Source organism: Siphateles boraxobius, unplaced genomic scaffold (assembly GCF_051911475.1).
Source record: "Siphateles boraxobius isolate OS27281-9 unplaced genomic scaffold, OSU_SipBor_1 1, whole genome shotgun sequence".
NCBI lineage: Eukaryota > Metazoa > Chordata > Actinopteri > Cypriniformes > Leuciscidae > Siphateles > Siphateles boraxobius.
Genome location: NW_027508699.1, coordinates 23582458 through 23595216, shown reverse-complemented (window position 1 = coordinate 23595216; position 12759 = coordinate 23582458). Strand labels below are relative to the sequence as shown.

The 12759-nt window shown below is 34.8% G+C and overlaps 3 protein-coding genes and 1 long non-coding RNA gene across 6 annotated transcripts; 2 read left to right on the top strand and 2 right to left on the bottom strand.

Moving 5' to 3' along the window:
* Nucleotides 1-486: 486 nt before the first annotated feature.
* Nucleotides 487-2109, bottom strand: LOC143738274 (uncharacterized). 2 transcript variants are annotated; one of them, XR_013203883.1, is made up of 3 exons: nt 1995-2109; nt 875-964; nt 487-712 (listed from the first exon to the last, which is right to left on the bottom strand). It is a non-coding gene; the product is annotated as an uncharacterized LOC143738274 (long non-coding RNA). The 2 variants fall into 2 exon arrangements; XR_013203875.1 differs by lacking the exon at nt 1995-2109 and adding an exon at nt 1043-1133.
* A 264-nt stretch (nt 2110-2373) lies between these two features.
* Nucleotides 2374-4212, bottom strand: tmem70 (transmembrane protein 70). The gene is made up of 3 exons (XM_077229614.1): nt 3959-4212; nt 3141-3240; nt 2374-2985 (listed from the first exon to the last, which is right to left on the bottom strand). The coding sequence occupies exons 1-3, from the start codon at nt 4157-4159 to the stop codon at nt 2540-2542; spliced, it is 747 nt and encodes a 248-aa protein (XP_077085729.1). The 5' UTR covers nt 4160-4212; the 3' UTR covers nt 2374-2539.
* A 215-nt stretch (nt 4213-4427) lies between these two features.
* Nucleotides 4428-6282, top strand: elocb (elongin C paralog b). Its single transcript, XM_077229627.1, has 4 exons — nt 4428-4546; nt 4983-5013; nt 5179-5322; nt 5538-6282. The coding sequence occupies exons 2-4, from the start codon at nt 5010-5012 to the stop codon at nt 5726-5728; spliced, it is 339 nt and encodes a 112-aa protein (XP_077085742.1). The 5' UTR covers nt 4428-4546; nt 4983-5009; the 3' UTR covers nt 5729-6282.
* Nucleotides 6283-6978: 696 nt separating this feature from the next.
* ube2wa (ubiquitin conjugating enzyme E2 Wa) lies at nt 6979-11385 on the top strand. 2 transcript variants are annotated; one of them, XM_077229589.1, is made up of 6 exons: nt 6979-7082; nt 7633-7724; nt 8466-8568; nt 8666-8821; nt 8916-8991; nt 9124-11385. In XM_077229589.1, exons 1-6 carry the CDS (start codon nt 6990-6992, stop codon nt 9135-9137), a joined length of 534 nt encoding a protein of 177 aa, XP_077085704.1. In that variant the 5' UTR covers nt 6979-6989; the 3' UTR covers nt 9138-11385. The 2 variants fall into 2 exon arrangements, with proteins under 2 accessions (XP_077085704.1, XP_077085714.1); XM_077229599.1 differs by lacking the exon at nt 6979-7082 and adding an exon at nt 7266-7398.
* The last annotated feature ends 1374 nt before the right edge of the window (nt 11386-12759 follow it).

Below are 12759 nucleotides of genomic sequence, written 5' to 3'. Positions count from 1 at the left end.
AAACTATAAAAGACCTGAAATATTTCAGTTAGTGTGCAATGAATCTAAAATATATGAAAGTTTAATTTTTATCATTGCATTATGGAAAATAATGAACTTTATCACAATATGCTAATTTTTTAAGAAGGACCTGTATATAATGAGGTTTCTGTTTATAACATTAACTGTCTTAAAAATTATGTTAATTTTGCTGTCAGTTACAATCATAATTTTCTGAAATCTTTGTAACATTATAGATGCTTACTGGATGTGCTTTTTTCTGAATAAAAGTATTAATTCCTTAAATTAAAAGCAACAGTTCATGTATTTTTTTTTATATACATGTTCACTTAGAATCGAACACATGACCTTGGTGTCGCCATGCTATACCAGTTCAGCTACAGGAACAACTTATAAAATCTAATTTATAATAGAATGGCTACAACATTAGTCATGAAATCTCACCTGAGGAGTAAGTAAATTGCTTATTTTTAAATAAAATGGACAGGTTTCCTGCAGTGTTTCTGAAACAAGGAAGCACTCAAATCAATATCCAGAACTGCACTATGAAAGATAAAGTGCAGTGCAGTAAATATATTTTTACATGTACCTCCTTTGATGGTGTAACAGGCTTTAACATCCTCACAAGGAATATCTGGTTGTGTGTACTCAAACCATAGCTGACCTTTGAAGTAAAGTTGAGCATGATATCCAGCACGAGCAACTGTGAACACTGAATGACAAAAAAAGTTCATTTCAAATTTAGAAAGCCAAATTTGCACAAATGTCTTTTTACAGCTTTAATAGCAAGCTCAAACATTATTCCAAGTTGCATGACACATAGATGTTATACATAATGTAATGATTCAGAAGGATAACATTTTAATAAACTTACTTGGGACTACTATAAAAGTTATAGGCCTAATGTTCCAGGCCACTTTTGGAGAGCAGGGGGAACCGGTCAGTGACAGGTAATACAACGGCCCTGGTTAAAGAGAGACTGGGCATTGGCTAATGCCAGAATAATGACATCTCAAAATTATTAATATAAAGAGTAAAATACCTTCTATCATTTTGCAAAACTTAGTACACATGGATAGTGTTGCTAGAGGTTTGATATCTGAACAGGTAACCAAAGTGCTGCAGGTTTAAACTCCACAAAAGTTGATCCATGAACTTTAGCCATTGTGTCCTTGAGCAAGATACTTCACCATGGGTTGCTCTAATTCGGTGCCCCTAAAGGGACATGGTGATGGGGGAGAAATGAGATGGGAGGAAAAATTATATATCAATGATTTTGCGCTCTCAAGCAAAATGTTTGCGTTCCCCCAAGGAACTTTGCATTTGCTCACAAAACTTTTGTGTTGTAAATAATATGAGGTTGGAGGAAAAACTTTATCTCCCACTTTATATTCATATTATAAAGTCCCACTTTATATTCAGTATCCTTAACTATTATGTTCTAATATTTGAATTAATTATTTGATGCAATGATTTAACACTTATTGTTTACATACATGTTTTACATTGTACTTATATTACTTACCCACATCACACCTCAAATAGCAATTATACAACATAAACACAGTAAGTAGATTTTTGTGTGATGCAAGCACATAGTGGTTAAAGACACCTAATATAAAGTGTGACCCAATGCTTTTGCGAATGAACACAATGATTCATTGGAGAATGCAATACTTTTGTGAGAGAATGCAAAACAATTTAAACTAAATATAATTTATCCTCCCATCTCATATATATTTCCTATATTATTTCCCTTTAGAGGCTCCATATTCCATACGATAAGCTAAATGACCAAATTAGATGTTTAAAACTTTTCTTTATGTAAACATCTGTGGCAATGTTTCTGTCTTCTCTTTTTGTGATAACGATTTGAACCACGAGTCATTCAATTTAAAAAGTCATACTAATACATTTTGGCTTTGAACTGACCAAACAGAATCATTTAGAATCATATAACAGCACATTGTTTAAGAAAAAAATATTCAACTCACCTTCGTAGCTGTTCCAAATGCTACAATATTCTGAGGAGCAGAAGAATCTTTCTGCACAGGCAGAGGACACACAAGGCAAAGCTATAATTAAAAAAAATAAAAAATAAAGCATACAAAACCACCATTGTTTTCCTGAATAAAACTAGTAGGCAGATATCTCTCCATATGAAATAATAACAACAGTTTTTGTTTAAAATGATCAAAATGATCATAGAGTGTCTCACTAATAACTACTTCTGTAAAACATCCTCTTTCGATAGATAGGTCACTGCTTGTTCACCCTATAAATGGCAATTGTCGTGACGTGAGAACAAGGAAGATAACAGAAGTTGGGCCACAAGATAGAATCAAGATGCAAGAAGGGAATTGAGATAGGGTGTGCAGATGGTAAATATCCATTTATTTACACTTTTATACAAGTTTCTACACCACAAATATACTGGATGACATATCATTCCTGCTAATATTTAATACACAACAACAGTCCATTGAAATGTAGACATCTTGGTTTCCCAAGCTAAATCGATCCAATGTTGGTGGACAAGTTAACTTTTATCTGGTTTGTTCAAGTCCTCTGTATCAAAGGAAAAGGGCCGGTCATAACCCATGAGGTGGTTGTAGTCGTTGGGCAGAGCAAAAAGCATTGGGTTGACCAGCATAGAGTGTTTCTTGGCGTAAAAACTAGTGAACATCCTGCTCACAGCAGGGATAATGACATCACTCTGATGGAAAACAGTCCGTTTCTCCACTAGAAGGGCACTGTAAGTGATGGCTGTGTACATGTCAGTCTCCTTGTTGTGGTACAGGCGTACTACATAGCCTTTGGTGATTAAGTGGAGCAGAACAGGAGTCAGAAATGTGAAGAAACCTATAAAGCCACAGAAAGCCACTTGCAGTACCAAGCTGTTCACACCAATGCCTGTTTTCATGAGGACATATGGCATCACACAGAGACTGAACATACTGCTGGAGTAGGAGAAAAACTTCACACCTACAACAAAGGAGCAGATTTAGATCATTAGGTTAGGTTTTAGAAGCTAACATAAAAAAATCATGGCAACAACTGATAGCTATATCAGTTTGGTAGTTCACGTTGTGTTTTACAAGCATAAATTATGTATGTGCTATATATGGCAGGCAATTTACCGAGGACAGCTTTTCCCAGACTGCCTGTGTAGATTAATTCTCCATCTTTAGGCTGAACAGGTGAGGATGTATACCATCTAACACCACAGTATGGTTGAACCTAAAGTACAATCAAACACAGCAATTAAAGGGTTAGTTCACCCCAAAAAAAGTTCATAAAGAGATTGTAAAACTAATCGTCCAACTTTTCAGAAGAGACTCGATAGCTTTATATGATGAACAAATTACATTTATGGCTTTTATTCACGTGTAACTTTTCGAAGTGTTGACGTGATACTTATGCGGGGACTGTCAGTGGAGGGACAGAAATATCTCAGATTTCATTAAAATATCTTTATTTGCGTTTCCAAGATGAAGTAAAGCCTTCCGGGTTTGGAACGGCATAAGGGTGAGCAAACAATGACCGAATTTTTATTTTTGGGTGAACTAACCCTTTAAGTGTAACACTTTTGAACACTGAATTACTGTAACCGCTTCTCAATTAAGTGTAGACATTAACATTTTAAAAAAATAAGATTAAAACAGATTTTCAGGAACACCTCATTATAATAAAATAATTTATGAAAAAAGCCCATGGAGGACAATTTCCATATTTTCTGAAAAAAATACATATAAAAAATAATTGCTCAAAACAAAATAAACCAATATTTAAATAGAACATTGTAGGTTTATGCACAGGATCCATGTTCTTCTGTGCTAAGCCAAATTAATGATGAAAGCTGTCTAGTTATAAACAATGTACAACAACAATTGTACCATTTACAGAAAGGTAAACAGCAAGAAAACGGCGTATTTAAACGCAATCTACTAGTATGTACCTTTTTTGCATGGGATTTTAAAAATGACCTTCGGTTCACATGCAGCAAATTATCCTGCCCCTTTAAAACTACAGCATGAGTGTGGCAAAAACTCCCACTGCTGTGTGATACCGGACGAACACCGACTTGGATTTTTCTGATGATCTGTTCTTGGTTTTTTGACACACGCCGCAACCCATGCAAAATCCCAATCTGATACATTTTATCATGTGGAGTTTTCCCACTTCCTTAGACAGCAAAATGACAACGCACCGGAAGCAATTTGATGCGCGAGCACACACGTGCGAGTGAAAGATTCGTAATCGATGACCAACTGTACAAAAAACTCACATATGTGGAGAAGCATATATATCTTACACATCACACTTTAATGTCAATTTAACTAAAGCATACAATTCTGATGTGATATTAACTATTAAAGCATATTAAGGAGGACTCTAAATTTGTAATATTTGTAACGGAAGTGCATGGATTCTCTGCCTGACAATTGTTTCCGGTTGTCCGCACTGACAACAGAAGAAGCAGTTGCCAGAAGCTTATCGGAGAAAAAACAGAAAAAACTGCCCTGACCAACTCAATCTTAGTGAGGTGAGACAATATATCTTGTATTTAATTACGATTATTTATTCTTGATTCGCGCGAATTCTGTATACTGAAATACTTTTTTTTTAAAACACGATTTGTACATAGTGCTGCTTGAGCTAACTGGGAAGGAAACTCATTGGCTATTATTTACTGCTCTACATGCATGACCCAGACTGCATCAGGACTCGTGGATCGGTTTTATTCTTGTGCCTAATATTAATAAAATACCAGTTTTTTCAATATAAATCAGATCACACACACACACACACACACACACACACACACACACACACACACACACATGTATATATGTATGTATGTAACGTTATGTATGTATGTATGTTTGGTTTCAGCAGCCCTTTTCATGAACATTATGTGCGTTGTTACTACCGCTACATTATACGTGGTAACTGTTAATTTCTCTCTTAATATTTCAGAGAGAGAGAGAAAAGGGAAGGCAGTAAAAATGGGTAAGGTTTTCTAAATTAAAAAAATTAACTACTTATAGACCTAGTCATTTTGTGTTCTTGGGAGAATTAACCATACATTACTTAGATTAAGGGATATCTGTATGATGTGTTTATGTGTATGTTATGTTGGTAGTTCGAGTGTATGACCAAATTAATACATTTTAGATGGAGAAGAAAAGACCTATGGTGGCTGTGAAGGGCCAGATGCCATGTATGTGAAATTAATCTCCTCTGATGGCCATGAGTTTATTGTGAAGAGAGAACATGCTCTGACATCTGGAACAATCAAAGCTATGCTTAGTGGTCCTGGTAAGTATTAGTTACCAAAGGGAATGAATCAAATTTTAATTGCATCTAAAACAAATAGAATCTTCCTGAATTTTGTCCAACAGTAGTTATTCCACATATTCTTTAAAAGCTACATTTTACATGTTGTAAGTGTGTATTGTATTGGTTCTTTATTTGTGTTTTATCTCATTGAAGCTTTAAGGTGATAGTAACATTGCATTATTTCTGTATTTCAGGGCAGTTTGCTGAGAATGAAACGAATGAAGTCAACTTTCGAGAGATCCCATCTCACGTTCTTTCTAAAGTGTGCATGTACTTTACATATAAAGTCCGCTATACTAATAGTTCAACAGAAATCCCAGAATTTCCTATTGCCCCAGAGATAGCGCTGGAGCTTCTGATGGCTGCCAACTTCTTAGATTGTTAAACATAAAAAAAGAAACACTCATATACACATCTGGCTGCAGAATAAATATGAAAAGCAAATTATTATTGGTTTATTTTATTGCTTTTAAATACTTTTAGGTTTGCAAACAGTGGTATGCTGTGCTGAATGAGAGAGGTATAACAGTTTTGGTCCCTTGCTCTATTTAACCTGTAATTGCTTTACAAATAAAGTTATTTTACTTTATTGTTTTAAGCTTTGACCCAGTATTAGCTAACTTACACAATTTCTGTATTGCAAAATAAAGATGCCTGGAGTGATGAATTCCTATTAAATGTTTTCATGACTAGTGTCAACCAAACAGACATGTAATTTTACAATGTATCTATTTGTGTTAACAATTTCAAAATTCAGTTCTTTTTCTTTTGGTTTTATAACGGGTTGCGAACCAACTTCGTAGGTGGCATACCTAGAATTCAGTTGAAATAGATTTGTCATACCTTTTCTGTATGTGGATTCATCAGGCAGAAGTCTTGTAATTGTCCACTGTAGTCATTCATCAGTTGTTTAATGAATAAATTAAGCTGTTCTTGAAATATTTTGTTCATTCTTTTAATTCTGCTTTGTGGAGATTATGTCCACTTAAACCCTTTATATTTTCAAAATAAGGGTTTAAATTGAACATCGTTCTTCTGTTTTCCATGGGTGACTGGATCTACAAATATTTTTGAAAGTTAATAACACCAAGGGATAAGTCTAGATAGGTTTACTAATAGCAAAGGGAGGTTATCAAACTTTCATAAAATATCCAATTAACACTCAACGTTAAGTAATAGACATATATTGAATATTTAAATGATATACAACATTTTATAAATATGTCTTTAAAATAATATATTATTGGTCACAACAATAGTGTGACATTTTTGTGTTACCTTTTAACATTTAGCTTTTTTCCAGTTTACATTTAGCTAAAATGGCTAGCTGAACATGTTTAAAGGCAGGTTCCATTTCTTTACCCCACTTTTTCCGGCGCTATAACTGAATGAATGTTCTGTTAATTGAAGGTATGTACTATAATAAACTGACATTCAAAAATAACCCCACCATGTGTAATATTCGCTGGAGTAAAGCAACGCTTCTTTCTCCCTACGTAAATGATGAATACTTTGCCTAGTTTGCATCACGTTACAATACAATTTTGTAGTTTATTTTAAAAATAGTATTTTACACTATTTTAGCCTGTAAACGAGGATTTTAGCATTTTCACCTGTAGTGCCTCCCCCTATTTCAAACAAACTGAATGTTGTTGCATTGCGGTTCCATGAAAAAACTGATTAGACGTCATTCGTCCAATCGCCTTTCTACAGGGCTTTCCATCATGGCGTCTATGCAGGTGAATATCTCCCTACATTCACAAGCAACTATTTTCAAATAACAATGTAAACCATTTTTTCGCATTTAGCTGTGGCACGTACCGGGTTTCTTCCTGTGTCCATGCCTGTGGTGATCTGAACACGGGACAGTCAGCTGTTTCATTCGTACGCACATTTGTTTACTTTGTAAGCTAACGTTCAGTCAGTCTGACAGCCCAACAAACTCTGTACTGTCACAACACAGTTGTAGCGGTGGAAGACGATACTTATAAACGGGATGTGAAACGGGAATTATTATGTTGCAGAGTTCTTCCGGAGCTGTAAACAATTTTAATGGTGCTTAATCGCTAGTTTCTATAGCACTGCAAATTGTTTGTTTGACTAGCTCGTTGTTAGCGGTCTGCTTGCTAGTTGTATTTTTCAGACAGTAGAATTTAATTTAGGTGAATGGTTTAAAACCACGCACACTGAATTAAAATGATGTATTAGTTAAGAATTTTAATAGTTTAGCAAGGCTATCCTGTTTTTACTTTCAGTTGTGCCTTAACTCAAGTTATTTTCACTTTTCAGAAGCGATTACAAAAGGAGTTGATGGCATTACAAAGTGATCCACCTCCTGGAATGACACTAAATGAGAGAAGTGTACAGAACACAATCACTGAGTAAGTTGTGAGATGTGTAAATGTGCAAGATCAAGCAGTCAGTTCAGTTGGATTATATTTTGACAGTTTGCAACCTTTCCTTAAAGTTGTTGACATGCAAATTAATCTATTTTCTAAATGCATGCTATAGATCTTATTGTGAACAATTAATCTGTGCATGTTTCTTTTTTAATTTGACCTTGTAATGTTTAATCCAAATGTCATAACTGGATCTTCCGGTGAAAACAACAGACTGGTGACGTTTCTCAGATTGTCCAATCATTTGGTCCATTTAAACCCCACCCCTTCAAGCTCACGTTTATTTTCCTCCACTTGTTTTGAGCAATGGCCACCTCTCAAACCCTATATATTTTTTTTAATTTTCCGATTTACTCCGATGTACATAACAATATGTAAGAGATAATCTGTCAATTATTTTGTTTCATTTTCGATTTTAAATGGACAGTTCACACACGCATTTTAATGTTGTAGTTTACTCACCCTCGAGTCGTTCCAAACCCATAAGACATCATCTTTTCGAAAAACAAATGAAAATATTTGTAATAAAACCTGAAAGATTTCTGTCCCTCCTTTGAAATTCCTTGTTACCAAATCTTTTCATAAAGAGACCATTTCTGACGAGAAACGATTGCTTTATACACAGATTTAATTTAGGCTTTTATTCACTTATAAACATTGACCTGCACGCATACATTGAGCACATCAAATACTTGAATACATTTTATTCTTGTATTTGTCCAGGTGGTTTATAGATATGGATGGTGCTCCAGGTACTCTTTATGAAGGAGAGAAGTTTCAACTCCTGTTCAAATTCAGTGGTCGATATCCTTTTGATTCACCTCAGGTAAATTGTGAATCTACTTGTATATAGTGGTGTTTTTGTTTAGTTTTTTTTTGTATCAAAGCTAAGTGCTTGTTGCTAATAAATATTGTTTATATAGGTAATGTTCACCGGAGAGAATATACCTATCCATCCGCACGTCTATAGCAACGGTCACATCTGTTTATCTATTTTAACGGAAGACTGGTCACCAGCTCTGTCTGTGCAATCTGTTTGTTTAAGCATTATTAGCATGCTGTCAAGCTGCAAAGAAAAGGTAAACTTAACCTTTTAGTTAACCAAATTGAGAAAGGTATAAGTAAAATTCATTATGGTTGTCTAATGAGCTGTTTTTGTTGTCGTTGTTTCAGCGACGTCCTCCGGATAACTCATTTTATGTAAAGACATGTAATAAGAATCCAAAGAAAACTAAGTGGTGGTATCATGGTGAGTGTATGCCAATATCTTCTCAATAAATTATTTTCATTGAGTTTGTATTAAAACAGATTTGATCAAACAACTTTCTTTCTTTCTTTGCACCCTCATGTATTCTTATTTCTTTTTTTGTTTGTTTTACAGATGATACATGCTAGTATCAACACCATTTTGATAAATAAACAAACTTTTCCAAGTGCATCAAGTACTTTATGACAGTCTTTGGGTTAAGACTAAACCAGCAGACCCTGGGATGGTGATTTATGTATGGATTAGGCATACACTTCTGCTGACTGCAAGAAGTGCTTAAAACTACAGGAATGTAACCCACCCGGCAAGTATATTTCGATGGAATCAAGATGTGGAGCTTTTTTTTAATTTTTTTATTTTGTTTATTTGATTTACGTTGTAATGTTTTCTTTCATAAGCTTCTAAAGGTTTTTACCGTTTTTGCAATAATATCTTCATGTGGGTTTCGAATTAAAGGGATCATGACATGAGAAATCAAATGTACATTGATATTTTGACATAGAGGTTTTTGTACCATTAAAACATCCTTAAACAAGTTTCATAGCTTGAAATGTCCTCCTCATTATAAACAAATCAAGCTCAAAAAATGGCTTGTTCTGATATTGGGGGACCTGCGCAAATATATTTGCATATAACTGCCTACAGAGCAAGACATCAATGAACAATACATCACCGCACCATAGGCCCCGCCTACTGGCATTCATTCGCTTAACGTCTGACATTTGCCTACACTGGATGTGAGCGTTATGTCGCATCAAAGCAAATAAAACCCATTATAATCAATGATGCTGTCTACACATGGATACAGAATACAGATCCCAGTTCACTTTCTGACATAGGCCAACTCTAGGCACTTGTGTCTGTTGACATCAAGACAAATGGAAGAGTAAAAGAAGGTTTGCTCTGAGGCGTTCAGTAAACAGCTCATTTGCGTCTCTGTACAGATTTCAGAAGGATCTCAGGATCATAAACAAGGAGATGGTTTATTTTAATGGTGTCCTGGATCATGTCAGAGGGTTATATTTTAGTTTGGAACATTTTCTTTTGTAGACTAGGCACAGTGTAATGAATAACGTTTTCAAAACACTTACTCGCGTGCAGTGGATGTTGTGACTGTTTCCTATTCAATGATGTTAACCAATCAAAACAGTGGCCGTTAATTGACAAGCCTGAAAGGAGCCGCCCCTTAATAACTTGTCATTTCAGAATGAAGTTTGAAAATAATAGTTTTCCCACATATATATATATATATATATATATATATATATATTTGTGTTTTTTTGTGCAAAACACTTTATTAACATTATAAGTGAACTTCAAGGAAGATATTAATATAATTTAAAAAACATCCATGTCATGACCCCTTTAAAGGAAAACTACTGTAATCTAATGGATCAATAATCAAAAGCAGAGACAGATGTCTATCTTTTCCTTGCTTGGTTATGCACTGTGAAATTCGAACAGGGCAAATTTGTACATGAAGATTTTATCTGTATACTTAAAAACTATAGTATCTTTTAAAACAAAACGTTGCCCTGCACCTTTGGTCCTTGTTTCCTAATAAGCCATTTTAAGTTGAATTTTGTAGCTGGGTGTGGTGTATAGGACTATTCTGATAAATGTCATATTTACGAATATGTACAGATTATATGCAGTGTGTTGATCATATTACATGATCTTAAAGGTAATTTGGAATTACACAAAGAAATGCTTTATGGGTTAAGGTTTAAGCACTGGTTTTATAGATAGACCCACATTTTGTGTAGTTAAAACAAGAAATAACTTTAGACATAATCACTTTATCTTTTATGTGAAGCTCTATCTAGTTCTATTAAAAGTGTATGTTTGATTTATTGGTTGTATCCTGCTGTGCTGGGTAAGATTCTTTTAAAAAGACAACTTTTCATGCAGTTAGCTTTAGAAAACGTAAAGTTTGTCTTCATTGTTTTGTTAACTTTATTTAACTTTATTTAAAACAAATGTTCTTATTAAAGTAATATATTTTGAAATACTGTCATGTATTTTAATTAGACTACTTTGTAAATGTGTATTGTTTGACTTCAGATATTGTTTGAATAATGAAGTTCTCTTCAAAACTATCAACAGACTGTGTTTGGTATAAGAAAAGTATGTGAATGACACACCTCACCATTTATGGTAGTTTGTGATTGAATGGTGATCTGTCCACTAGAGGGAAGTACAGTTATGTCATGTAAGCAGTTACATTACATTCACATTCATGTTTGTTGAAGACCCTTTCACAGCAAACTACTAATCTACACAGTTTGGGGTCAGTAAGATTTTTTTAATGCAAAGCTGCATTTATTTGATCAAAAATTATTAAAATTTAAAATAAACGTTTTCTATTTTAATATATTTTAAAATGTAATTTATTCCTGTGATGACGAAACTGAATTTTCAGCACCATTACTCCAGTCTCCAGTCACACATGATCCTGCAGAAATCATTCTAATATGATTTGCTGCTCAAGAATAATTTCTTATTGTTATCAGTGTTGAAAACAGTTGTGCTGCTTAATGATTATGATCAAGATTTTCTGATAGATGAATAGAAAGTTCAAAAGAGCAGCATATATATATATATATATATATATATATATATATATATAGTAGTCAACATTTGAAGTGGATCAAAACCTTTCATCAAAATTATACATGAATTTTGAACAATACCCATTCTTGTCTAATGACAACTTTGATGAACTTTTTAGATCCACTTAAAATATTGACTACTAATATATATATATATATATATATATATATATATACACACACACACACACACACACACACACACACACACACACTCATCTAAAGGATAATTAGGAACACCATACTAATACTGTGTTTGACTTTCGTCTTCAGAACTGCCTTAATTCTACGTGGCATTGATTCAACAAGGTACTGAAAGCATTCTTTAGAAATGTTGGCCCATATTGATAGGATAGCATCTTGCAGTTGATGGAGATTTGTGGGATGCACATCCAGGGCACGAAGCTCCCATTCCACCACATCCCAAAGATGCTCTATTGGGTTGAGATCTGGTGACTGTGGGGGCCATTTTAGTACAGTGAACTCATTGACATGTTCAAGAAACCAATTTGAAATGATTCGAGCTTTGTGACATGGTGCATTATCTTGCTGGAAGTAGCCATCAGAGGATGGGTACATGGTGGCCATAAAGGGATGGACATGGTCAGAAACAATGCTCAGGTGGGCCGTGGCATTTAAACGGCCCAATTGGAACTAAGGGGCCTAAAGTGTGCCAAGAAAACATCCCCCACACCATTACACCACCACCACCAGCCTGCACAGTGGTAACAAGGGATGATCGGTCCATGTTCTCATTCTGTTTACGCCAAATTCTGACTCTACCATCTGAATGTCTCAACAGAAATCGAGACTCATCAGACCAGGCAACATTTTTTCAGTCTTCAACTGTCCAATTTTGGTGAGCTCTTGCAAATTGTAGCCTCTTTTTCCTATTTGTAGTGGAGATGAGTGTACCCGGTGGGGTCTTCTGCTGTTGTAGCCCATCCGCCTCAAGGTTGTGCGGGTTGTGGCTTCACAAATGCTTTGCTGCATACCTCGGTTGTAACGAGTGGTTATTTCAGTCAAAGTTGCTCTTCTATCAGCTTGAATCGGTCGGACCATACTCCTCTAACCTCTAGCATGAACAAGGCATTTCCACCCACAGGACTGCCGCATACTGGATGTTTTTCCCTTTTCA